The sequence below is a fragment of the Camelus dromedarius genome, chromosome 9, assembly GCF_036321535.1.
Source record: "Camelus dromedarius isolate mCamDro1 chromosome 9, mCamDro1.pat, whole genome shotgun sequence".
NCBI classification, from domain to species: Eukaryota; Metazoa; Chordata; class Mammalia; order Artiodactyla; family Camelidae; genus Camelus; species Camelus dromedarius.
In genome coordinates, this window is record NC_087444.1 from 28,876,790 (window position 1) to 28,904,440 (window position 27,651).

Sequence of the window (27,651 nt, forward strand, 5' to 3'; positions counted from 1 at the left end):
ATAATTCTATTTCTTCTTTCCCTGATTTTCCTTGTTGATGGTCCAACAGCGTGTCTCCTAATCAGAATGGAGGGTGCAGAGTCCATCTGTCCAACAAGGGGGTTGGATGGGAATCCATATGGAAATGAAAGGGGAGGGGGTCAGCCATTGTCAGACTTCAGAGAGCTAAGGCCTCCAGGGAAGAACAGGGCAGGAGCACCTGAAATGGGGCCGGCGTTTCTGTAATCACAGATGGAGGGGGAAGTGTGCACAGACCAGGGTTCCAATCCTGCCTTTGCTTCAAACGTGGCCCTTGAACTGCAGCTCTATCACCAAGAACATGGGGTCTGCTGTCAAGACTAAAGGAGACGTGGGCACGTGCTCAGTACTCTGCAGACTCCAGCCTGGACTCCGGGCTGTGCTGGCAATGGACTCTTCCCTCTTACCTTTGTAGCCTGCTCCTTGCTCCCTTCCCCTCTCCCTACCACCCCCTCTCCCCACTCTCCTTTCCTCTTCTCCTCCCCCTCCCTTCGTCCCCTCCCCTCTCTCAATGTCTTGTCCTATTGGACCGACCAGTGTGCCCTTGGCCACAGTGCTAAGCAACAAGCCTCACCTTTGAGCGTCCCCTCTGCCCCTTCTCCCTGGGGTTTATCAGTCAGAGGCCCGTCAGGCTTTCACTGGCGCAGGTGTGCTCTGACCAGCTTCACCTACTCTGCAACAGGCCGCCGCCCGGGTGTCCTAGGTTCTGAGCTCCAGACCAAAAAGCTGGGGAACTGGCAGCTCCAGCACCATCACAACCTGAACATGATTGTCCTCAGGCCCAAAGGTCCATACTGGGAAACTAGAAAGCTGGACTGGCCCCTTTTAATCATCCAGGTGATCATTTACAAACAGAGCCTCATTATAATAAAACACTCTCCTAAACTCTTTACTTGACCATAAACAACCAACCTGATACCTATCAGCCCGGGGGTGAAGTAACCATGAGAAATGCCCAAGTTTTATGGGTCAGGGTGAGAACCCGATGATAAGACTTTGCCCGACGGATTCCACAACCACAGAATTAAAGGAGAGTTGAGGACCTACTACGTGCCAGATGAGTAAACCGCGTCTGCACACACGGCCTTATAACCTCATCTCACTGTTCACCCCTTGGCAGCCACCAGCCTGACCCCACTTGACACAAAATAAATGACCCGTCGTCTATACTTCTCAATAATGGCAGCTACTCCGCATGTCTAAACAATGCCGGAAAGCTGCTTCTTTTATGAATTTAAAGAATAATTATATGCTGTGGATCGTAGAAAAGTCTCCAGCCACGTATAATTTGCAATTGGACATCTTGCTTTTTAAGGCACGTCCTTTCAGCCAGCCTGGCATTTCATGAAGCATGGTAAAGGAATTTCTTCAATTACCCTTTCCCAGGGATGCACACCACCTACACACACCTGCAAGGGCACCTCAAGCGGGTGTTGCACTTGAAATAGCCCCGTGCGTTCTGAACAATGTCGATCTCAAACGCAAAATTCCCAAGTGCTATGTATTTGAGCAAATCTGTTTTCCGTGAACACAGGATTGCAGTGGGATATGGATGTGACAAGAGGCAAATGCCTCCCCTTAGCAAAGTCAAATAAAACAAAAGTGCAACGAGCCTCAAAGCCAGCACACATAAATGTCACTGCACCTGGGAAGAGGGGACATTAGAGGCCATTTATGAAATCCCAGTTCTCCCAGGGCAGTGGGGAAAGGTTACAGTGATGCCTTCCAAGGGGTTGGGGGGAGGTGAGGGCTGGTACCCAGGAGAAACGGCAGGGATGGGGCGAGACCCTGTGACGCAGCCAAGGTTTGGATGGTCTCAGGGTGGCCAGCCTTGCCTCCTGCTGCCTTGTTTCTCCAAGCTGATCAAGGGAAACGTAACGAGTCCGGGCGCCGGGGCAGGTTTACAACCACTGACAGTAACTCTACTGTACGCCGGTTTGTATTAAGATGTTATTGCACCTTTCCAGTTCTAATCACCAATTATGACTCTATTACTCCTACTTGGCAGTTCATCTGCTCCTGCCTCCGCTAAGGGCGACTTGGAGACGGACCTGTGATCTCCTGGTTCCACTTCAGTGAGCGCTCAGCACGGAGGCTGTCATCTGCAGACACTGAGGAGGCAAGGCACTGCTTCGGCGGAGATAACTGTACCTGACCTTACAACAATTTACTAAGGAAATACCTGCTTAATAGCGGCAGGAGCGCCGTTTCCTTTCGCTCGCACCGGCACTGCAAATTAGCGACAACAGGATAAATCTATGGCCGGCTCACCAGACACTTCATTAAATCACTGTTCTCTTGCCTTGTAGCGCGCTAATAGAATCACAGCCCTCGTTAGCTGCTGAATAAAAGATCAATCACAGACTTTGAAAGCTCTTGCTACCAGCTTCCAGAGGAAACAAGGAGGGGAAGGAAAAAAAAAAAGGAGAGCGAGCAAGAGAGAGAGATATTTAGGAACATCGCTGAGATTCTGAATGGCCTCGCTGCAAGTTGCTTAAATTACCTTTTCCACAACTGGCTCGAACTGCAATACTCAGAGGAACTTGTTAAGCCTGCTTTCAAGAACAGCACTCTAATATATGGCTGTTAGGCCCTGGTCAAAAGTTCATAATGTGCATATGTAAAAAGGTACTAAATTGCCCGAGGGCTAAAACCAGAGGAGTTTAATTGTAGCAAAATGCTAAAAATGGTCTGTTGAGGGTCCTTCTATTGGGATGCTGCTGGCTCTGGCTGATTGAAGTACAGAACATAAAAGCCTTACAACAATATTTCCTTAAATGCTGGGGAAACTGCCAGCGGTTGGTATTGCATGAATGTTGTGGTTAAAGAAAAACATTTTCCTCCCCTAAAATAAACAGAGTATTAAGAACCGCTCCAGCCCATAATTCTAAAGCATGACGGAAAAAGGGAGTGCTTGATGATAATAAATAAAGGATAATTCATAGGGCATGTCCAATCTCCTCGCGCTGTGTTTTTACACGGGGCACATGGAAGGTATTCAGGCGTAGCCTGTAAGGGGTTTTTGGACCGTGAGGGGCTCTGATTTTGAAAACAGCTTTGCTCTGAAATAACAGCTGCTCTTGGCCGCCTTGCCCGTCCCCGGGTGAGATGTGCCCGTCCCCGGGTGAGACGTACCCGTCGGGGGGACCCTTGTGAAGGGCCCTTTTCGGTTTGCCTTCATTTCGACTTCCATGAAATGAGACTGAGTCCCAATGACACACACAATTGGCTCGCTTGGATGGGTTTCTCACACCCAGAAATCTCCACCCTCTCAAAACACCCTCCTACTTTTCGTCCCCCCTTTCTGGCCTTGCTAATTGGTACCTCATTTGGATAAATGATGATGTCAGAGCGGTGCATAGTGACTCAGAATGCCAGGAGGGCCCGTGTTAGTATAGGACACACAGGGAAACTCAGAATTTGGTCGGTGGACTTTTGATTTCCATGGAAAGTCATGTGGACTTTTTGAAATCAGAGTATTCCAAGGATAACTTCATCTCTCCGACAGTGTCACCCACACTTAAGAGTCAGTTCAAATATGAGAACGAGTGAGACTTATTTCTAAGCTGATAGTGAGCATTCAGATTCAAGTTTACAACCTGATTCCCCAGAACCTACTAAAAAGCATGACAATGATGTGTGTGACTCATTGCTTCCATCCTACGCCAGCTTCTTAAAGACACACAGAAGACGTCCAAGGCGACCTTGAGAACTCGTGGGTGGCTTTTACTTTCTCGGGTCAATGACTGATCCCTTGCCTGTGCCCTATGCCCTTATGTTGCTGCAAAGGACTTCACCCCAACCCCAGCTCCCAAAGTGAAAAGTCAGAATGAATTTATACAAAAAAATCACAATGAATGTGCGAAGTGACAGCAGAGAGGGCAAAGTGACATCCACAGAGAGGATGGCACTCAGTTTAATTCCTGCTGAAAACTTGGAGATTTTAATACCATCTGTGAGAGGATTTCCTAAAATACCCTAAAAATAATAAGGATAAACAGCCTTGATTTTTAAAACCATCAGCAAAATCCCCATCACCCACAGACCAAGCTGCTGCGTGGATTTGGTTTTATGGACACTAGAGGAAGCACCACCTGCTGTGGGGTTACCTTCCAGGGAAGTGTGCAGCCGGGCTTTACGAATATTCTGTGTCACCTCCAGACTCCGGGGTCCCTGGGTTTAACTCTCGGCACATCGCGGGAGCCTGGAGCCCTGCAAGCCGGCAGTTTCCAGCTGAGCCAGTTAGGGCAGCAACCACACTGGCTGAATTCCAAGAGAGAGGAAAGAGCCAATGTGGATATTCAGTCCTTGGCTTGCAAGAAAGTTACTTTGGATTTACATAAAGAGAAACAATTAGGTATTTCTCTGCGTCTTGAAATACTTTTTCAAAGGCTGCTTTCTTGAATTTCCCTGACTGTGTGTTTCAATAAAAACGTGTGTATGGGGCAGGCAGAAATCTGGAATGACGGAAAATCTGCTGATGGGATTCCAAGCTGTACCACCCCACCCCCAACACATATCCCCCGGACAGCATCAGTACCAACTCTGGTAGGGGCCCAGGAATTGTGTTTTTTGGTCCTCGATAGAGAGAACTGCTGAAACTGAGAGGCAAAGACTTTCAAAATATAATGGCTTCTAGAATTGAACAGGGAAGATCTCTGTTAGTATGAAAACAACACCTAAGTCCCTAGGCAGATAACTTGGGGGTTAATCACTTAACAAAAAAGGCAACACAAGAGCAAGCTAATCAAAGATGGTTCTGAGATGTTTCAAAACCAGTTCAGAGGCGCTCTGCCAGGGAACAATGGGTTTGGGAGAGAGTCCTTCACTATTATACACAACTTCTCGGGATCTTAAAAGTGAATCTTGCAATATTTCATGTGTAACATCAAGCAGGCCTTCAGGCTGAATGAGAATGTAAACAAGCCACTAATAGCATTTTAAAATACTTAGCTGCATTTAAACTAGAAGAAAATCTAGGCAAACACCAGCAGCCTTTAATAATGGCACGTGCCAGTGCAGAAGGTAAATCTTGCCCCATAAAAAGCCACTGATGCCTGAGAGCTCACAGCTAAACCATGTACCACAAATACAGATTTTAAAGACAATATGAAGGAAAGCCAAACCAAGTAACGTGGAGGGTACCATGCATGACCTCAGTGGATGGAGAGAAGGAAGAGGAGGAAGGAGAGAAGGAAGAGGAGGAAGAAGAGGAGGAAGGAGGAACGGGGAGGAGGAGGGAGGAGATGGAAGTTGCTCCTTGTGATGAAAGATCACGTCCTGGACCATCGCAGCCCTCTGCACTCAGGAGAGGCAGACAAACGACTAACTGAATTTGTAGCACAAGGCAAGCTCCCAGGCCGCTCTGCAATATCCAATTATGCAAGAAATATGTGTTCATTCAAAATACTGGAGACACCATGTCAGTGGAACCATTTCACAGCCCAGTGAAAACACTCTTTTGGTGTGAGCTTGAAACAGTCTCCTACCATTTCAGGGCTCAGCTTCTTATTCTCTAAAGAAATGGGCTTGGCCGAGGACACCTCTGAGGTTATGACACTCTGCAGCCACATGAGACAACGCAGGGACGCCTCGGTTCATTCCACTGTGCAAGTTGCTGGTGGACCAGTTCTTCCAAAGCCATCCGCTGGCCCCCGTGCAGATACTGCAATCCATTAGTTCACTAATATTATCCCTCTAGGTTGTAATTAATAGAGCAACTAACCTGGGAAAACTTCAAGTAGTCGTGTAAGTGAAGTAAATTAAATACCGAGGTGACATGGGGATGGAAATTGCTGGGAATGAAGGTTTTTAATCTGCTCCAGGCCCAGTAAGGATGCACTAATCATCCCATCGCTCTTTTCCCCCATATTCTACAAGCTAATTCCACCCCCAACCCACACACGGGCGAAACAGAGCACCACCTATTGGTGTCCACTGGTACTCGTCTGAGTTTATACACATACGTGTGTGTATGTGTGTATGTGTGTGTGTGTGTGTGTGTGTGTGTGTGTGTGTAAAGGCACATACATTTTAAAATATCAGAGTGTCTTTCTAGCTCCTAAAGCTAAAAATTAGTTGATTTATAGTCTGTTTACTTTTCAAATGCTGCAAAATACAATTTAAAATGACCACACAGGCTCTATTTGTGTGATAAGAAAATAAGTAAATGTTTAAGTAAAACAATGCTGTACTAATGAAACAAAACAGCTGACTGGCAGGGAACGGGGAGGGTGGAGTAAATACTGAAACAGAATCCGAAGACGAAGCTGGACCAGGTCAAACTGCACGCTGTTCATCTCCAGGGGCTTCCTGAGTTTCCTTGTCTAGAAACGAGGGATAGCGGCCTCCAGGCTTGGGAGTCAGGAAGGTTCTCGAGTCCAGTGAGAGCTGCGGAATTCACATTCTGTTCACATGGACCCCTCTGAGACCCCTACGAATGGTGTCAAAGCAGAGTCTCTTAAGAAGGGCTATTAAGATTTCCCAAAAGAAAGCTTAGCATTCCGGAACTAAAATCTTGTGAATTTTTTAAAAGTCAAGAGTTTTTATATTTCTATGCACTGACTTCACCTCCACTCACCCAGGACAAATGGGCAAGTCACAAAGGGATGCTGCTACACTGAAGCTCTGTACCTCAAGACCCATAATTAGTCATTACTTTGAAAGTGCCAAGAGAGCAAGTAATGAATCTGGACTGAATGAAAGAGCTTTTCGCTGTTTGATTCAAAGTGGTGAAACGATATTTGCAGGAGAGCTTCAGCTGCCCCGGGATGATCCTGCTTTGGGAGGGCCACCACCTGAGATCTGAGGAAGGCCCTGGAAAGGTCTTTAATGAGGACCACAGTAACAAAACGAACAGAAGTGGGGCAGACACACAGAGTCAAGAGAGAACATGAGTGGTCGGTCTGAACATAGGCCAACTCCCCTAAGTGCACAGCAGATGAAAACCAGAGGATGGGCAGACATCACAGGGCATTTCAGCATCACCTAGACCATCCTTCCAGGGGCCCCATTTAAGGCGGTGCTTGCGGAGATGCTGCCAGCCCACTCGGGAATGTGCATCCTCCCCATTCACAATGTAAACAGCTCTTCATAAGGGTGATCAGTCAATGCTGTGTTTGCTAATTCCATAGTTCTGTCATCAGACGGCACTGCAAATTTCATTACATGTGTTAGATCATGTTAACATGGTCTGTTAATGGTGGTACTCACTAAAAACCACAGCTATTTAAATAATGACTAGCCATGATCATCTTTATATGTATTATGGGAGTGACATGCGTGGATATTCTAAATATTTTCTTCTTAGAATCTGTCTTACATCATTTATTAAGTGTCATCACCAAAAAGATGTATCAAGATGTTTCTGAGGCACCGCAGGTTCACAATTCCAGCAATTATTTACAGAGATAAACAATGTAACTATCTGAAGGAAAAACACTTTATGTTAAAATATAGCTCCATATTACCTCTATCAGATATCCTTAGGCAGGAATTTAATACTACTGCTTTAAAAAAGACAAGACAGGATACTATTTTGTTATGCACTAAATAAAACTTACTATCAGTTACTTTCCTGTCCTTATATGTTTATGCATGCACACATATGTGGGCATATCAACAAATTCATCCACAAATGTGCATATCCCACATGGAGTCTTGCCCATTTATCTCCCATATTCGGTTAACACATCAAAGGTTGTTTCTACTTCTACTTCTGCAACATCAGAAGTATGATTTCTCTTGCCTCCTGGCCCCCAATGCTGTCTTTGTACAGGCTCACAAAATTTCTGAAAAGGTAATAATTCTTTCAGCCTCTCTACTGGTCTTTATGCAAAAACTCTCTTCCTCTTCCAACTCACTTCCTGGCTGCCATAAAAATGTCGTCTCCTAAGGCCAGGCACAGTCTGGAGCCAATAGAGGCCACAGGTGGCAGGGACTTAGAGCTCGGTACTTCACCCCACTGGAGAGAGCTGGGATCCCCAGTCAATTGCCGTGTAGTTACGTGGCCTTGAATAGGTTATTTATCCCCACCAAGCTTCCTTAATAAGGAATACCACTCTCAAAGAATCAATGTGAGAAATAGATGAGGTATTTCCAGGTCCTGATACATGGCAACTGCTCAATAAATGTCATATTTTTTGTATCACCATCATCATCATTTTACCACCATCATCATCAATTTTAATATGAGACCATGAGATCCTAAACCTGCAGCCAGGCCCGAAGTGGCGTTTCTTGTTTGTTTGTTTGTTTTGGCCTTCACCCTCTGTGTGGCTCACCACAAATCCATGTTCGTTATTCCAGCCTGTGCTATAATACTGATCTTGTCTTGACTTAAAATTTAAAATTTTGTTCATTGTGACTTTTTCCATTAATTTTGATTGTTTTGAAACATTGTACTAAGATCTTATTTATCTGGATACTGAGATGTTCAGTGCCCCTTTAATTCTGTTGCTGTCATAGGCTTGAACCTACCACTGCTGCAAAGTCTCTTCTTCTATCTGTGTCTCCATGCTCGCCTCCTGCATACCCTTCAGTAGAGACGTCACCTTGATTCTGCACCTTGGCCTGACTACTCTCATATCTAACCCCAAGGCAGAGAAGCCCCACGTGCCCTGTGGGGCCCATCTCACCTCACGCTAACATTCTTTGTATCTCCAACCCATTTAAGGCAAGCACCCAGAGGCCAAGGAAAATGACTTGCTCACTTTCGAATTTTCGACCCCTTAAGTTAGCACATGTGGCACCCAATGAACGTTTTATCAGATGGGACCAGATCAGACAGTTTTAGAGTAGCAATTTCCAGACAGTAGATTTTGATAGAGTGAGTGGTCAAGCCAATAGTGCGTGGCGAAACTGGGTCAAAATCAGCACTTTAGAAAAATGAAATACAACCAAGAGGAAAACAGCAGAGTACACTGCCCACAATTACTGTTTTGTAAAATCTCAGCTCAGACACACGCATATTACACACACAGACACATACATGTGGATATGCATAAGTGTGCATGTATTGAGCTGCAACATAAACAACTTGGGCAGTAATCAAAAAAAGAGTTTGAAAGACACTGTTCTCCAGGAAATACAGGACACCTTCATCAATCATTTACCAGTTGCCCCACCTCAACACAGAAAGGGCAAAAGTTCCAAAGGCACGTAAGCCTCTGAAAGTTTAGGAAAGAATCAGATCGTCAACATGCTCAGAGACCAATCCTGAACAACACAGAAATCCCAGAATGCTGGAGTGGCTTTGCTGAAGAATTTCTTCAGCATTAGCTAAGAAATGAATATTGGCCTTTTATCAAATTAAGGACATCTATTTCTGGTTGAAATAAGCATTACAAATATACATGAAAAAAGTCGGTCCTGGGAAAGGGATTTCAGTAAAATAATTTTTTCTAAAAAGCAGCAGCTTACCTATCTTTGGACTGCTTAAAAATTCGATCAAGGCATTTAATTGACTTAATGGAATTCACCCCGTATTGGACTCCCATGAAAAAAAATTGATCAGTGTTGATATAGTTCTGATTAAAATGTTTTATTCATCAACATAGAATTTTTAAAAAGCCTCAGGATCAAATAGTAGGCTGAAATTACTGGCTTTCCCTCCTCCACCTTATAAACAGATTTAAGTGTACATGCCTATCTGCATGATCTAACAAACAAACCAACAAACTCATTTATTGAGTCCTTACTGCCTACAAGCATCCATGTGCACTGCCATTGCTAGCTTCTGTTGTCCTTACAAACCATCTTAAGTTAACTGAATACTAAATACAGAAATTTTCCCCAAAGACACACTTTAAGATATAAATAGCTTACTGGAAAATAAAACTGAGCATAGGGGAAAGAGAGTAGTCAGGAAACAGAAAGAAAAAGACTGAACAAGGAGTAAATATATATCAGGACCCTGGAGAAGTGTGATTAGATGTATACACATACGCAAATACATCCATATCTGATTAAAAGTTGACCATCTGGGCAGCTGGCATGCTGCTTAAAAGCAATCAGTAACTAATATTATGCAAATCATATGGAGAAGAAAGGTTGAAAAAAAAAGATGAAAACTTTCCAAATTTTTGAAGACAGGATGGTTTTATTATACTTTTTTTTAAGGGTTTTGCAAAAAATCTCTTTTGTTGAGCATGGACAACACAGACATAGATCCAAAAGTATAGACCAAGATAAAGTTGCTTTTGGTCTGATGTCATTAAAAGATTCAATGGAACAGGCCTCTGCTTCTAACTAAATCACTTTATTAATTCCTATCTGACCTGCTTCCAAAAAAGGATTTAGGGTGACTTAAGTATAGAACAAAGGGAACAAAATGTCACTAAAAACCAGAGGAAGCTGATATGCTACCATTAGTGTTAATATGATCTGAAAAAGCCAAAAACTGGGCTAGGAGTTCCAACAATCCATTATGTTATAATAGCTTTATTAAGAAGAAAGTACTATGGTAGCTCCTCGGGGGTTCTGCTTGGAGTTCAGTATTAAAGGGCATTTCTCATGAGCAGTGGCTTGGTATGTTTTGGGGCCAAATGACAGACAATATCCAAGACAACAACATCCTCCATGTCCTTATAAATCAGTAAGGTTTCAGGAGAGCCCACGTTAACTGGTAGGATGCACAGAAAACCAGCATGTGCCCTCAGGCTTAGCTGTGCCTTAATCCTCTAAGAGTCTAAAGATGCGGGAACTGTTCCCCCCATTTTACAGAGACAAAGAAATTCCAAGGCCCAGAGAGGTGGTGCTACTTGCCTGAGATGATGGGGACCACCAGGAGGAAGGGACAGGATTCGAAGCCTGGTTTCTGCAACTTCACGCATGGACTTTCCTATCTACTGCAACACATCCTTCTTTAACAAAACAGGTCAACATGCTCTTCCCAGCTCTACCCCTCATCCTGTTGGTAGTGGGCTATGGGAACCGACTGGGTTAACACACGAGAGGTAGTGAGACCAGGGCTCTCCACACAGGTGAGTCCTAGTAAGTGTGAGCTGCTGTTCTTGCCCTTACTGGCTGCCTTTGTCCTCGAAGCCCTCAGAACATACACTTGTCCAGGAAAAACTCACAGCCCATCTCCCATCCTACATCGAATACATGTCAAATTTGCATGGTACAGACCAACATGGAGGCATGTACATCTGGCAAAGAAAAGTTACAATTTTCACTCGTTTTTGGCTTCGGCCAAAAAAGACCTCTGCTCTGGGTTCAAATATGAACCTGGCAGGGCCTCGACAAGGGCAGTGAGACGGAGTGGCACTGGCAGACGGGATACATGAGCTTGAGCTGATGGGGAAAGACCTTTCTAGGTTAGGGATAAAGGAATCTGGTACGTTCCCCAACTCTGCCTCCAGGAGAACCACCCCAGCTCATGCCTAATGGATAAAACAGAGGGAACAAAAAGAGAAGAAATTGACCCCTACTTCCATGACTGGATAGACTCCAGAATCTGCTTCTTTTGAAATAAGCTGCTTTCTTTTTTCTTTTAAGCATCTTCTTAATGCCTTCTTTTGTAGGAAATGTGCCCAGGGTCAATGCTGACATTTCAGCCATCCTAATTGCATTATTTGGTCTTTTATGGTTATAGAGTCAACAAAAAGACAAACGACATGCAGCACACACCAAAGTCAGCGAGAGAGGTTATGTTCTAAGAAGGAGAAAATAGACTGATTGCATTCACCTGTCTAGGAACACTAAAATATCAAAAAAAAAAAAAAAAAAAACAAAAAAAAAAAACAAACTAAAGCTCCCAGATTTTACAGGTTTTTTTTTTCTTTTAAAGAGTGAGAATACTAAGAAAACATTATGAAGGTCTCAGTAGTTGATATACAGTGTTTTTTTTGGATCTAGCAAATATACTTTTTATAACTTTTCTCTGAAAGGAGGGACTTTCTAGCTCAGATTACTTGGACACTCTTACTGTTTATTCTTCCCTTTTTTTGAGCAGTCAGAAGAGATTTCTCTCAGTACTTCAAATAAATAAGATATCCAGCTGAACAAACACCATACACTCCCGCGGATTACTTTGGCTTCGTAAAGAATATTTCACTTTCTTCTTTCAGAAATGTAAATGATTAAAGAGACCCTCATCGTATGAAACCCAAGGATAAAATGTTTCAAGTGATATATACTCTATGCAAGGTGGCAGATGGAGAAGCCAGAAGCTTCAGCTTGGAAAAAGGCATGCAATTTCACAGGGGAAGTTAGAAGATTACTAAATAAGATACTCTGCTTATTACACATTTTAACATGGGTGGTTTTATCATGTGACAACCAAATTCCAGAGTTCAAAATTCATCTATTTCTGAAAACAGCAAAATAAAATTTTTGTCTTAGATTCCTACCTAAAAAAAAAAAAAAACAGACCCAAACTACAACAACAAGGTTATACATACTCTAGAGTAAGATTAATATTCTACACAGGCTTTGAAACGATGGTGAGCCTTATCCACTTTCATCGCTTAAAAAAAAAAAAAAGTCCAGGATTTCTGGCCAACGTTTAAAACTCAAATCAAAACTCAGCAATAGGTGTTTCTTTAGAAAGAAAATTTGGGCCATTGGTAAACTCGGCCCCCTCTACTACAGCAGCATGAAAACAAGCACATGACTTTAGGAAACATAACCCACATGTTTCTTTATTCTTTTCATAAGCTTTCTTATTAAAGGACTAAATCTTATCTCCCATCATGCAACCGAAACGCATAGACATGTATATTTTTTAAAACAGGTGCATCTGGTACCTCTCAACCCAGAAAGAGGAAGGACAGGAATGCAGGAAGGATGAAACAGGAGAACAGCAAGGCAAAGACACCCCCATCGCTAAGGAACACTAGGGCGTAAGGCCAAGGACTAGCGAAGCCTTGAGTAAATCTGCCACCAGACAGCCTACCAAAAGTCACCATAAGAAGACCAAATAAAACTGAATTTGTGAAGAGTGACAGACAGCCTATAAGATGGCCCCGATGTTCCCTGCTTCCAGGTGCTCACTCCACAGTGAAATCCTCTCCCTGTGAATGGGGCTCAGACCCACGATTGAGATGTCTCTTCTGCGGTTTGGTTACATGGGGCTGGGACTCCCGTCTGGCAGGGAGACTCTATTTCCTTCCTGGCTCACGTACTTTGACAAAGCAAGCTGTCACGCTGGAGAGGCCCAAGCAGCCAGGAACCGAAAGAGAGGACTCCAGAACCAAAGTCCTCAGTCTACTAGGCCACGAGGAGCTGAATCCAACCCACTAGCCCATGATCCTGGAAGTGGACCCTCCCTGGGTGAGCCTGGAAATAGCTACAGCCTGCCTGACACCTGACTACAACTTGCAAGTTGACCCTAAGACAGAGGGCCACAGAAACTGGGGAATAAGTAGACAGTGTCCTATTTATAAAGGGGCACAGGCTGACACAGGTGCTTATGAGGAAACACAGTCGCACGTGCTAGGTGAGCTTTCGCTCTCATTCAACCCTCTGCCACTTCACCCTCCTTCGCTCTACTCCGGTGAGTCCGGATTGCTCTGCATTTCACGGACGGTGTCTCTGCAGGCTCACGACTCCAGGAGCTGAGGTGCAATCAGGCTTCCTGCAAGTTTGGAATCTGGGATCCAAAAGACGCACGGAAGGGTTCTGGGGCTGAAACAGGGCCTCTGGAATCCTCTAGGCTAGTCACTCCCAAGGGTGAGCCCAAAACATTCAACAATGAGCATTCTCAGGGCAGCCCTGAGACGGGTTCCCTGAGATCCAAGGTGCTCAACTCAAAGGCCTGCCTTGTTTGTCCCACAATCAAGTCCTGCCTACAGTTTTAGGCATTACAGTGTCCATTCTTTCATAAAATAGTGGTCTAGGGTGGTGGGTTTGTTTTTTACCCAGAGTTTTCAGATAAAGAGTGTGAACCTGCAGTAGTCTCCTTTTTAAAAAATCTCCTTTCTAATTACAGTGTGAACTACAAACTCCATGGGAGAGCTCATCTTGGTAAAGTGACTCATTTTACAGATAAGAATGCTGAGGTCTAGAGAGGGTCCGTGACCGCTGAGAGACACACCTGTTGGATTACAAGCTCTAAAACTATATTCAGTGAGACAAGATATAAAGACATAAACCCGCGAGCGGGGGGGCGTGGCACTTCACGGGTCCTCGTGGAATGTGAGAACACGTCCTGCTCTGGTTTTCAGCGTAGCCCCTGATCTCCGTGGGAAGAGGAGTGAGGGTGTGGGTTTCAGCTTCTGAACAATTCAGAGCCCCAGTTTCGAGTTTTCATTATTGCTGCTACAAAAAGATTACCTTCCACCTCACACGGAAAAATCAACATGCCCGGTGAGTTAGACGAAAATCAGCGTTCGTGGAGGAAACACGGCAGAAACATCATTGCGGGGCAGCGCAAACTGCTGGCATCAGTTTAATCGCGCGGGCCTCCAATATCGAAACTGCACCGCAGCCAACAATCACTGGAAAGAAGTATGAAATTGGAGGAAAGGAAACTGGAGGGGGAGGATCAAAGGAGGCACCACTAACTTTTAAGTAATAAAAGAGCTGGGGAGAGAGTTGAAAAGAGGCAGTGCATTACCCGAGTGCCAGCGGGGACGCAGAAAAGAAGGAAAGGACTGAGATAAAACTAGGGGAATTTCAAATCTCGGTTAAGTGTTCATTAAATAATTTGTCACACGTATTAAGGCCAGATAGTCACTTTTTTTCCCTCTTGGGCACTCATTCGGGAACAAAGGCCTGAGCAGACTTGTGTTTTACACTGAAAAGCGAGGCGGAGAAGATGCAGCGGAGCAGAGCTGTGGCCACACAAAGCCAGTCACACTTTCCTCTTTGTTTCCAAGAAAAGGCGAGTCTGTCCCCCAAGTTAAGGTGTACTGTTGGCAGCTTAAAATAGGCCACCAGGAGGGAGGGCCTCCACCAACACTGCGGAAGCCCATGTGGTCCCAGCTGCCACGCTGTGTGTCACCTCAGCACCTACATGGGGTTGTATATGGGGGGGCGGGGGTTATGCCTAATGTTCACAGGGAGAATCAGACCTTCTGTGACGGACATGCAGCCAGCATGAGGAGGATGGACATCTCCAAGCAACGGGAAGTGAAGCAAGACTCTCCTTGTCTGAAAAAATGACAACAATGATGATGCTAATAACAGTAGCAATAAAGGCTGACTGCATATCTAGCACGTTCTGAATGCTATACACTCACCATCTTTTATTCTCAACACAGCTCAGTAACAGCAATACTGGTTGATGTTTAATGAGTATGTAGCACATTCCTGATGCTACACATTCATGATTTCTTTCGATTCTCAACACATGCCCTGTGGTAGGGATGATGTCCTGGTTTTACACATGAAGGTGAAGAGGTTATGAAGTGCACCCAAGGATTAGCATGGGATGGAGCTGATGTTTGATCCCAGGGCTGGCCAGCTCTAAAGTGCATCCTTTCCTTCCCACGCCTGGCTGCCCTCCAGACGTTCTCCCCCCAACTCACACCTCTGAGTAGATCTCTTGTGTGTCACTGACCAGGAGTCTGGAGGTGGGGGCTGGGTCTGGCCTCAACTGTCCTATGGACCAGCTGTGTGCCTGGTGGGGGGGGGGGGGTACAGCCCTAGCCTCATCCATTTCTTTAACCTACATATTCCGATGGCAATCCCTTCCCCACCTCAGAGAGATTCTGATGAAAAAGGTACTCATGACTATCATTCATTAAGCACCTAATCACCTTTGTTTATTTATTTACAAATATCTACCCTGAGTATGTACTTTATGGATCAGGGACCCAGTAGTGTGAGGGCAAAAATGGCACTTTCAAGAGACGGAGAGACAGACATTGAATACAAACTCAGAGAAATTATTTTTCTAAGCTGCATTTGTGTCAAACATCACAAAGGAGAAATTCCAGGGTCCCTCATTCATTCACCTGCCATGTCTTGATGGGCCACTGTTACGCATCGGACAGCGCCGCATCATAGGGAACGGCACGTGATCGGGAGTCCCGACCAAGTCTTGATCTAATGCTTCCTTGAGGTGTCATGTTTGGACTGAATTTTGAAGGGTGAATAGAAAGTAACTAAGAAAGGAGGGAAAGGAAGGTTCTGGACTGAGGAGCAATGTGCTTCAACACCCTGGAGAAGAAAGGAGAATGGGCGGTAAGTGGCTTAAGGTAAAGTTGGTTGAGTGGAAGAGGACCAGGCAAGGCCAGGTGTCTCCCTTTAACTCTCACTCTAATTCTCATCTGCTTTCACAAGGACCCTATAAAACAGAAAGCATTCCTATTTGACAGGTGAGAAAACTATACGTACACCTGTTCAACAGAGCCTGCTCAAAAGCCAAGATCCTCCCCTTTTTTCCTTGCCTTCAGATCTTACCTCCCACCTTAGAAACACAGAATGCCAAAATGTACTTTCCCAGTCTCCCTTGCACCTGGGATCTGGACAGGTGGCTCAGTCTTGGCCAGTGGGAGCTGAGAAGTCTGCGAGGAGGACAGTTCTGAGACAGAATGTTCTACTCCTTCATAAAGGAGGAAGGCACAGAAAGAGGGGACCCATCTCTCTTATGGTGCCTTAAGACTTTATTATGTAAAACGCAACAGCTGGCGCTGCTGCAGCCATCTTATAAGCACGAAGGAAAAGCCAAGACAATCACAGAGGAGCTGCCTATGTATTAGCTGAACGAAATCCTGACTGCCTTGGGACTTCCAGATACATGAGAAAAACTAACCTGTTATTCCAATCACTTTTAACCAAGTGTTAGCTCACAGCCCCAAATGTCTAAACTGAAGGTAGAAAATGAGCCTGAGAGAGTCTGAAACATTCACAAATTACACAACTAAAAGGGGGGAAATCTGAATTCTGAACATGTGCCTAATGATTCTAAATCCTATGTTCTTTTTCATTCTACCACATCCTTTAGACTCTGAATTGGGCAAACACTGTAAACTTTAAAGCTCCGGACAAAATTGAGAAATGACTAATGAAACCAATGTTGATGATAATCCTGGAGAAAAAGAAGAATGTGTGAGGCTGCAGGGATGTGGCCTCAGCAAGAAGAGCCCAGCCATGGGGATGGGCGGGGGGTATGGGAAGGGGTCTGCAGGAGCGTCCAAGTGCGGCCCCACCAAAAAGGGGTCTTGGGCGTCTGGTGTTCTAACATCTCCGGACTGGCAAGAGCAAGGCAGCCAAAGAATTCAATCCTCTCTTGGGAATCTCAAAATACATAGATTAGAGAAGAATATGCTGAAATTTCCACTTTGAAAATCCTATTTCCTCCTCCCAACCCAGAAACAGGGCCCTGCTCTCTTACGCCAATGTACCAATAAAGATTCAAACGGGGTTTTGTCCTTGACAGTATCTAGAGAGCAGTCGATGGCAGGTATTTAAAGGGGGTTGGGGGTGGGGGCAGCAGTGGGGGGTGGGTAGTATTTTTCTAAAATACTAATTTAAAGAACAAATCAACATCTATTATCTCCTTCATTATGTTTTAAATTGTACCACTATAAATCACCCTGCAGCGGGTTATTCAAGGGCAGAATTACCAGGCTTGGCTTTCCCGAAGGTTAGAAGAATGACATCTTGTGCTTTTTCTAGTTGTAATTTATAACTTTGCAACAGAGCCGGCGTTGCAGGCCCAACCATTAGCAGGATAGTTGCACATCTGGGGAAACTCAGCACAATGACTGGCTTTACACGGCCACAGGAAATGTAACCCGATCGTTTCAGAAGTTCTACAAACTCAAGCCATTTTTTAATGTAAAATGATTTGGAAATGCAGTTCTCTAAAACATCTGCTAAGCTCTTGTTACCCTAACACATGATATTCTTTCTACTGTTACCTTCCAACACAAACATGTGGTTGCGTAAAACACCCTACGAGGCACGTGATGGTGCCCGGCTTCAGGTCCACATACTGATCGCAAAGGGCTGCCTGGGCCTGGGACCCTGAGCTCAGACGTTGTTTAGCAGGACTGAGAGCTTACGCAGGGGCAGAAAACGAGGGAGAGGGTTAATTTCATGAAGGCGCTTTCAAACATTGTCAAAAGGGAACACAACAGCCCAACTACACAAATGTGGCAGGGGTGCTGCGGTACACTTGACAAAGAAAATGAACTTGGCTGAGTGGCTGGTGGAGGGTCTGCAGACTGGTATTCCATTTTCTTGAACACATTGTGTGAGCTCCTTGTGCTTGTTAACTACAAAATGAAGGGAGTGACTGTAACACTGTAAAACTGTTGTAAGCAATAAAGGAAGACGCATGCACATACAGATACATAAAGCATCATCGTGTCTGGCTCTACATGTCAAACTGCATCTTACTTGGATGTCTGGCAACATTTGCAAATAGCCAAAACTACCCTGGAAAAATCTCTTGTATTACCAGATAATACAATATGCCTGTTTTTGTGAATTAAGCCCCAGAAGGTAAATACATACGTATGAATATACGATATATACTAACATACAATATACAGTGATGAAAACATATGCAAAAAGTAATTTTAGAATATTTAAATAAAAAGACAAAATAAGCAGATAACGCACATATGATGGATGTGATTTCAGAACTAGAAAGCTTCTAGCAAAGTTTACTTTCCTTCAAGACATTACAAAAGCAGCTAAGAAATCCCGCATATTTTTAAAACAATATTTTAAGACAATCCTATTCCAAGGTTTAACTATTATTTTTATCTGATTATAAATTGGAAGGAAGAGGGAAAAATGCTTTTCCCCAGAACCTCCGTAGACCTGTCCTGACCCCTGGACCCCGAGGGAGAAGGGTCAGAGACATGGCTCTACCAGTAGGGGTCGCTGTGTTGAGAATTAATCCCTATGAGTTTCTCATTAGTGATTATTATACTGCAGGAGGCCAAAATGGAAAAATTAATTAATTTCAAAGTGATAATGCATTTACAGCAACAATTAGAAATGTATAACTGTAAAAGGGCAACATTTAAAAGACAGATTACATTTAATAAAGTTGCACAAGAACATCCAATTGTAAAATTACTGATCTGCAACAATATTCCTTAAAGAGGCACTTAAAATAGCCTGACTCCATGAAGGGTGACCTAATTACTGTAACTAAAATCACCGTAGTCACAGCAAGTCACAGCAAATAAAAAAGGGACGATGATATTAGAATACTGCTGTTTAATGCTTAAGGGAGCCGGCTGCAGCAGAGAGGGAAGGCAGGGCTTCCGAGCACAAGGCTGGGCTGTGTTTGTTTCCTTGACCTTGTGCAGTGGAATTTATGCTCCAGCAACCCTCATGTCAAAAGGAAAACACTTCCTCTGAAGTGAAAGGCAGAAGGGATGACGAAGGACAAGCAGTACACTAGCTATCCAGTCATGGGGACACAGCGTCAACACCAAGGTTCTTCATGAGCATTCAGGATCCAACTTTTACGTGGGCTGGGAATGGAGATGCAACTGACATGGCTTAGGTCGAAAAATATGTTTTAGTAAAATGGCATAAGCACGCCCTTCATCCACAAAACGTTTCACGGTGATGGAAGCAACACCAAGCCACGTACACGAGAATCCAACACCACGTAGACTCTTTTGGTCAATCCAGTCTGTCCCACCAGTGAAATCGACCAATCCCAGGTCTCCACTCGCACTGTGTCCTCTCCCACGTGCAGTCCCCCGTTTCTACGAGAGAAGCTACTGGCTATGAGTTTGACAAGCCCAGAGTTCCCACTCCACCTCTTACTGAACTTTAGTCACACAGAGCTCTCATGTCTAAGAAACACCACCAAATACCTAAGTAAAGATATGACAGATGTTGTATCCATTATTGTCAAGCCTTACACCGATCTGTACTGCCATTTGGTTGTTACCAGCTCAGAAAGGTGAAGCGTCCTGCCCAAGCTGTCCCAGTTCTCAGGGCTTGAACACTAGGATCATAAACAGGGGAGACGGTCGGTCCACTGTCCCAAGCAGTTGCTTTCACACAATTGCCACCACCAGGAAGTCATGTCAAATTCCTTTTCTAACACAGGGTAAGGGCTTCTCTCCCCTGCCTTTTCGTGGAACACTCCATCAAACTTAGTCAAACCTGGTTTTTCTGTGATGTCTCCACTTTCCTCCAAATTTTCTCAAGGGCAATCTTCTCATTTTTGCCCACCCCTCTGACCCACGGACACAGAGACCAGTTTTTATTTTATCCATTGCCCAAGACTGCTCCCAGCAGGTATGCTCCTGACTGGAGCACTGGGATCAGGGCAGGGGGGCGGCCAAGGCCTCTGTTCACTGGCTGGGGAGGGGAAGGAATAAGCCATTGAGGCTGGACACTGGGTATACATGGGATGAGCTCCGAGTGTGGTGGTCACTGGGCGGCCACTACCTAGTTTTCCTGTGATTCCCAGCTCTGTGATGACACTTCGATCTCAGGCTCCAGCTGCATACTCTGGATTTCCACTTGGCTCAAGTCCTGACCATAGTTACCACCCAAACAGCAAAATTCTGTCATCACAACATGGTTCCCCGCCTAACTTAATAGCTTGGCACTTTCAGAACTCTTCCTGTTAAGTCTGACGTGCAGTCAAACCTGACTCTGCTGAACACATTTCTGTATTATGTTCATATTAAGTATTAGACATTGACTGTCCCCTCCCCAAGAAACAAAAACATTCACCCCACCTCTGACTTCCCCAGAGCCAGTCTTCCTCCTCCTCCCACCCGTCCTTACCCAGAGCCCTTAAGCCCTGAGCTCCCATCACAGAGTAACAGGTGCTATCTCTTTCCATCCACAAGTCCTCACCCACTGGGGTCCTCACCAGACAGAAGGCGGTTACACCACCCTGCACCTGGAGCCTGTACTCAGAGACCCACCTCTAGGTTTTTCCCATCACTTTCTCCGATTAGAGAAATCCTGGAAGAAGGGAAAACAAGACTCTGACGTCACAGAAAGGAGTTCCTCAGCTCCTACTCAAGATCAAGTACAAGTGAGAAAATTCAAAACTCAGATTACAAACTTGTGGGTCTGGAAGGCGCGGGGCCAGCAGAAAAAGGGAAACGATATTCCCCGCTCCTCAACCCCGTCCTAAACTTGAACAGCTCATCTCCGGTCCTGTCAACGGAACTGGCGCCAGTTCAGATCCACCACCTTCCTGATTCTCTACACTGAAGGACTTAACAGAGAAGGAGCCGCAATCACAGTCAAGGATGCCCCCGTGGAGAACCTGCCCTCATGGTCATGGGGAGCCAGGTGACGGGAAGCCTCAGAAGCCTGTGATGCGCACACTCTCTCGTTGTCCGTTCTCCCTGGACTTGGAGAACCGCCCTCCAGAGATGCTCCCACTTCTCTGATGTTTAAGTATTTAACTCTTAGATTATGTCTACTTACTTCGCATGAGAACTACCTGGGTGATGATATAAATGACGCATAGACTTACCTTCTCCCAAGCAGTTCGAAAGATTTCTGCTGCGAGTTTAAAAGTCATCCATGAACACAAAGGTTAAGGACAGTGGGTGGGAACGGCTGCAGGAGGAGGCGGCAGACTGTATCCAGAGGCTCTGGGATCATGTGCCCCGAACATTGCAGGATAATGATTTGACTTGTGATACTCCTAAAAGCCATGATATCTTCGAGGGAAGGGTAATTTCTGAGCATTACATGTTAAATTTAGTTTACTGGGACACTGGTGTCCACTAAATACAAAAATATTTTTTGAAGGCCTGTGTTTTTAAAAAGTCCTATACCAAATGCACTGTGTAGAGCGTGCATTCTTCAAATTACTTCCCACTCAAACGCTTTCATGGCAGAAGTTTCTAAACATGGTTGTTATACGACCACCCAAAATGAAAAACCTTCATATTTATCTTTGTGAACATTTCCAAATCCAACCACAGTGTGACTCATCACCTTTGGGGAAGGAAAGACTAAAACGCCCCTCTAGCCAACAAAGGATTCTCCAGGAGAGGTTCACACCCCTTAAAAGAACAATTTAGAACATCAGATACAGATTCTCAGTGGAAACAAACGAATCGCATCTGCTGATAATTCAACAGTCACAAATCCATGTTTTCAATAACACAAATCACAGTTGTGAAGTCCTGTGCATACTGAGAAAAAAATCGCATCAAAAGAAAACAAATCATTTCCATCAAGACTTACACCCATACTTATTAACACATGAGCCTGGCTTCCTCAAGGACCCCTCCCACAAAGGCACAAAGGAAGTGTGTGTGGTGACGACAGCCATCCACTTACCATGGACTTGGTGAAGGGTCTGGCCAGGGTGAAGAGCAGCGTGTACACCCACCAGCTGCGATGGATGGAGGAGTACATCACGTTTCCGGGGTGCACCGCATTCGATGTGACCCCGCGTGGGGAGAGGCGGCGATGGAGCTCGTTGGAGAAGAGGATGTTGCAGAGTTTGGACCGGTTGTAAGCCAGCATGGCCCAGTAGTCGTTTTTCGACGGAGAGAGGCGGCTGAAGTCTAGTTTCCCCGAGGAGTCGTTAATATCGGTAAATCTAAAAACAAAATTAGAAAATATAATATGAAGCAGCCAATCTCTAAAGTCTGATATAGCTTTTTATTTTTATCAGAAATCTGAGTAAACCATGTGGAGATGACTGAAAACTCAATTGGGCAAACATCGGAACAAAGTCTCCTTAAAAACAGACAATGTAACAACATAAACCAACTGGATCCAGAGACACTCACTGAGGGCCCAAACCTGTCAGTGCAGAGGTCTCAACGTGCTGAGCCCCACTGCACCACCCCTGCCTCTAACATATATTTTTCAAAACCTTCCACAGGAAGTTCAAGGATAATTAAATTAAATGGGAAAACATCTTAAATAAAGGGCTGCTGCTCTTGGAAGCAGAAAGAGATCGCATTCCTAACCTTTGAGGGGGCTTTCCTGGGTTATCTGAGCCAACGTGCGTGTCTTGTATATTTCATTTGCGCATCCAAGTAAATATAGACGAGTCTTGCTGCCTCCACGACTCTTTTCCAGATTAAAAATTCATGATTATAATGGGGTTATAACCTTGGTGAGGTGCCATCAATAGTCTTATACGTTTAAAAGATAAATGTAAACAAAGCCAAAATGAGTTCTGGCAGAGTCTAATGTTTTTAAGTATACCCACGGCATGGATACACACAAATCAAAGTAAGTAGTTGATGTTTTATAATTGGGTCTGACGGAGTCGTTAAACACCAGCTGTTTGTTTCTTTCCTTCTTTTTGTTTCTTCTTTTTTTTTTTTAAATAACAGCAAAGTAGTGACTTCCTTCACACACATACACACACACACACACACAAAGGATCATACAGAAGGAATTCTCCAGATGAAGGTCTCATCTTTGTTAAGGACCCCTCATAACTTGATTAACTCTGGGCATGTGCCCTGAGCGGTAAGGGCATGCTGGAGTAACTGGTGTGGAAAAGGAAAGCAAAGGGCAAAATGAAAATTATGGAATAATCTGGTTGTTTCTTAAGACGAGCAGTTCAGGTGGAACTTGGACCAAGCAAAGCATCCCAGGGACAGAGGAAACTCAAGTTTTAATGGAAATTGAATATCCTTTCTTCAGGACTCAGGCAGCAACATCCAATTTCTAGTGTTAAGTTACATTACTGATCTAAAGTCATCAACAAAGCTGATGGCCGGAAATGTCAGTGTGGATTCGGCAAAAGACCTTGCAGCTAATCTCTGGCTGCCTGTTTTCCAGTCTCCAGACCCCAGGAAGAGCCCAGGCTTCTAAGGTTTATCATCTAAAGCAGTGGAACTTAGCGGGAAATGTGAAAATTTATGGGGCCCTTTTCCTGGTTGTCGTAATGACTGCCAGTGGGGGCTGGGACAGGAGATGCCCAGCGATGCAGGCGGAGTCTTGCTCAAGGAAGACTGCCCTGCTTGACATCCGCGTGGATAAAAAGCCTGTGTATAATTATTTGAGCCTAGAGCCTAGCTGTGTTTTACATATAAGCACAGTTCTAATAGCCACTGAATTTCCAGGAGCAGAAACAACCACGTAAATGAAGAATGAGTGCATTTTCCGATTTTGTGGGGTTTTAGGGGGAGGCGAGGTTGGAGTGGATGCTCACGGTACTCGAGTCTGCAATGCCGCACACCTGCCAATGGAGGCGGCTTATGCACAGACATGCACTCTGATTACTTACCTCTCCTGTAGTCCTGTCCAAGCATTGACATGTTGGAACACAGGCCACTTGCTTCACATTTGTTTTTCCCCTACATTACAGTCACACTAGCGCACTGAATTACAACGTATGTATGCAGGTAAGTTATACTACTTCTGAACTGCATTTCAACATAGTAATAAGGTGTCACAGAGGAGCTGTTCCAAAAAACAGGGACTGGAGAGTGGAGAACGCAATGATCTAAGGTCTGAGCTACATCTTAGAAGTTTTACCTACTCTGAGTAGAAAAGAGCATCAAGCATTCGGATCTCTTACAGGGAAGGGATTGATACAGCATCCTTCACTCACTCTCCACTCTTCTTTCATCACCTTTCTTGGCATCTCTGTTTAGCCTACTCCAGCTCAGGTGTCACTTCTTCCGAGAAGCTCTCCCTAACTAACTCTGCCACTGCATGTGGTCACAATGATTTCTTGGGTGGCAGTAGGGGCTGGACTGAAAGAAGAGATGCAAAACAGATGGAAACACATGTTTCCATGGAAATTAAGCATGCACCTTCCAGGACCCGGTCCACGGTATCCCCAGTGTGCAAGGACCCTGCCACCCCTGCAACATCAGGAACAAAGCAAGTCATGCCACCTTTGTACCTTGTGCTTCTGTCCTCACCACACAGATTGAGTCATTTGTTTACCTGCTTGCAACCCTAGACTGAATTTTTGGGAGGTGGACAGTGAGCTCCTTGTATATTGCCTAGGACACTGCCTGATACACACTGGGGACTAAATACAGGATTAGAGGATTGAAGTTTGATCCTGGATGCAAAATTCCAAACCAAGAGCTAAGTTTCCCTTATTACAAAGAGCTTTGTCTTGAGTTTCATTAATATCTGCATGTGGCACTTTCTAATGTTTAGAATGACTTCTCTGCTTTGCTTTTTAAGGACAATACAGAAATAATACCTCATGACTGTGGAACACCTGTAGATTCAATGCCTAAAAGAGGGTATTAAATCCTACTCCCAAACCTAGAAACAAGTCAAAAACAAAACAAAGCAAAATCTACTGTGATAAGAAATTAGATGGAATCAGGCTGAAGGAAAGTTTCAAGATGGAGAAGCCCAGCTACTAAAATGCCAGGCCCGCCCCTTGCAAACAGCCCTCCCCTCTCAGCAGACCTCTGACTTCCTGCCCTGCTGACCTGCAGGGCAGCGAACTCATTTTTAAGGTCTGATTAGCTTGTATGGACAGTCGTCCAGGAAGGGGGAGGGGTGGGCAAGCTTTGTGATTCCTCTGAGCCAGGGCCAGCTTCCTGAAAAATGACTGGGTTCACCTCTCCGTTCAAGAGGTAGCAAAACAAATCTCCAAAGACTTGTCCTTTCTATTTTCAAGTTGAAAAATTGACAAAGCCAAACAATAACGTCTTAATAGAGTTATCCTCCTACCAGGACACTAAATGTGCACTTTTGCTCTCTGGAAATTCCCATTTGCTGTTTGAGGGGACCTCTATCTTGTATTTCTTTATGTACTGCTCCTTTACTTTTTTTTTTTTAATGAGGAGTTTTAAATTACCAAACTAAAATAATTAGGTTGGATTCTATGTAGACAAAAGCTAGTATGTTCAAAGAATAGGACTGAATTTGCATCAGAAGCTGTGTGTGTGTGTGTGTGTGTGTGTGTGTGTGTGTGTGTGTGTAACTTGGCACTCAACACAGCTGCAGCTACTTAGAGCTGTTCAGCCAGCACTCCAGTCTTTTCATTCTATTTTAATTGTTATCCGAAAATTTTTTCACAGCAAGGAAGTCAAGTTCTCATTTGAATATGATGGATTTTAGGTAGGCAGAAACTCAATTCACTGGCTTAGACTCCAGATAAGTAACTAAAATACAGTGAAGACATGCGGAGGCTGATAAATATTTTGCCTTGGGGCAGTCTGGTATAATATTTTCTGCAAACATAGGACTTTATTTTTCCCCTAACAGGGGGTCGTGACTTCAACGAAGAGTTCTGCCAAGGTTTATGGAGGTAATTAGGTATCAACCCTTCCGTTTTACAACGTGGTTTAGGGTTCTGGGTCCTTGAGCTCATGGTGAGTGAGGGCTTTCCCAGTAATGTCCACCCAGTATCCACATGGGCTCTTGGGTGCAGTACATGCGGAATAAACTAACCAGCTTGGGGAATTCACATTTGGTAAAAAATATCCTTTAATATAAGCAAAAGAGAATCAGAGAGTAGAAAAAACAGTGCCCACCACCAGACAGGAGAGGCCTGATAACACACGATTCAGGAAGGCCATGTCTAGAAACTGCAATGGAGCTAATTCAGGAGACCACGGCCCTGCCTTCTAGTCCATCTTCTCAATGAAATTAAGACTTGGATCTCCAAGGTAAGCGCAAATTACATCGTTAGGGAGAAAACAGACCATCACATGAAATTGCATTTGAGACACAGATTTACTAAGGAGAGAAGTAGCTGACAATTCAACATCATCTCCCATGAAATACCAGCTCATTTAAACACATCCCTCCCGTGGTGCCCTCTGCATCCAGCAAACGCCTGGGGCTGGGAGATGTACTTCCGGAGCCCTGTTTCCCGCACCTACCTCCGTGGTACCTCCCTCCCTCCCCAACAGGGTCACTCCACTTCCTTTCGCGAAGCTGGTGTGATTTGCAAAGATAAGGATGTCCAGATTTTGTTACCACCTAATTACTAGAGGTTCCGTGTCTCTTAACACGGGGGAGGATTATTACGGGCATTTTCCTTTCATTTCAGCCCTCATAAATTTCACATGGTAAAAGTCAGTCTATCTGCAGCGTGTCACTTATACCATAAGCCCCTGTGTTTGGGAGTGATAAAGGGTTCAGGCTAACCCTTGGCTGGTCTCTCTCTTCCAAGTCCCAGGGGTTACATTTTATGGAAGCATGATTAAAAAAATAAGCTCCATTCTGGGTCACTAAAACATTTCAGGACTTAAGACGGAGAGGAGACAGAGAGAAAAAAAAAATAGGCCCTTGCACATTATTTTTTCTCCAGCTACTCTGCTAGCAATGAAGCCTCCCAACCACACCAGGAAAATCTCCCTAACATGTATTAAATCTAGGCTCACCCAGCAAGTCCTTTATCTTCTCCGAATACTTCTCTTTAGACAAATAGTTGTTTATCCAACTCTAGAAACAGATATGCTGAAAATACGATGAAATTTTCAAATGCCTTTTTAGTCAATTGAATATTCTCCTAATGGTAATAGAAAAGAAGTGCCATCTGATGTTTTAATTGAAATTTTAACCAAAAGAGGCACGGCCAGATTTCTAATACGTTCTAACTACAGTACTTCCCTTTCTACAATTACACAGCTAATGTCTGCATTGAATTCTCTAATTTCTCATTATAAAACAATTGGATTTCATCTCGCAGTCTTTAATTGCATTGTTTCTCCTCCTAGAATAACTGCACATTCTTCTTGGTGAGATGTTGAAGTTGCTGAATGACAAATCAATAAAGGTCAAGCATTCAGATTTAATCAATTATTATTCCATCTCAAAACACAATCACTG

The 27,651-nt window shown here is 44.4% G+C and overlaps 1 protein-coding gene across 3 annotated transcripts in view; it reads right to left on the bottom strand.

Annotated features, from left to right (window-relative positions):
* WWOX (WW domain containing oxidoreductase) overlaps nt 1-27,651 on the bottom strand; it is a 901,973-nt gene that overhangs the window by 615,276 nt on the left and 259,046 nt on the right. For all 3 annotated transcript variants that reach the window (XM_031458014.2, XM_031458017.2, XM_064488936.1), the window contains exon 8: nt 22,210-22,474. In XM_031458014.2, the coding sequence (XP_031313874.1) occupies nt 22,210-22,474 (265 nt within the window). The remainder of the gene's footprint in view (nt 1-22,209; nt 22,475-27,651) is intronic.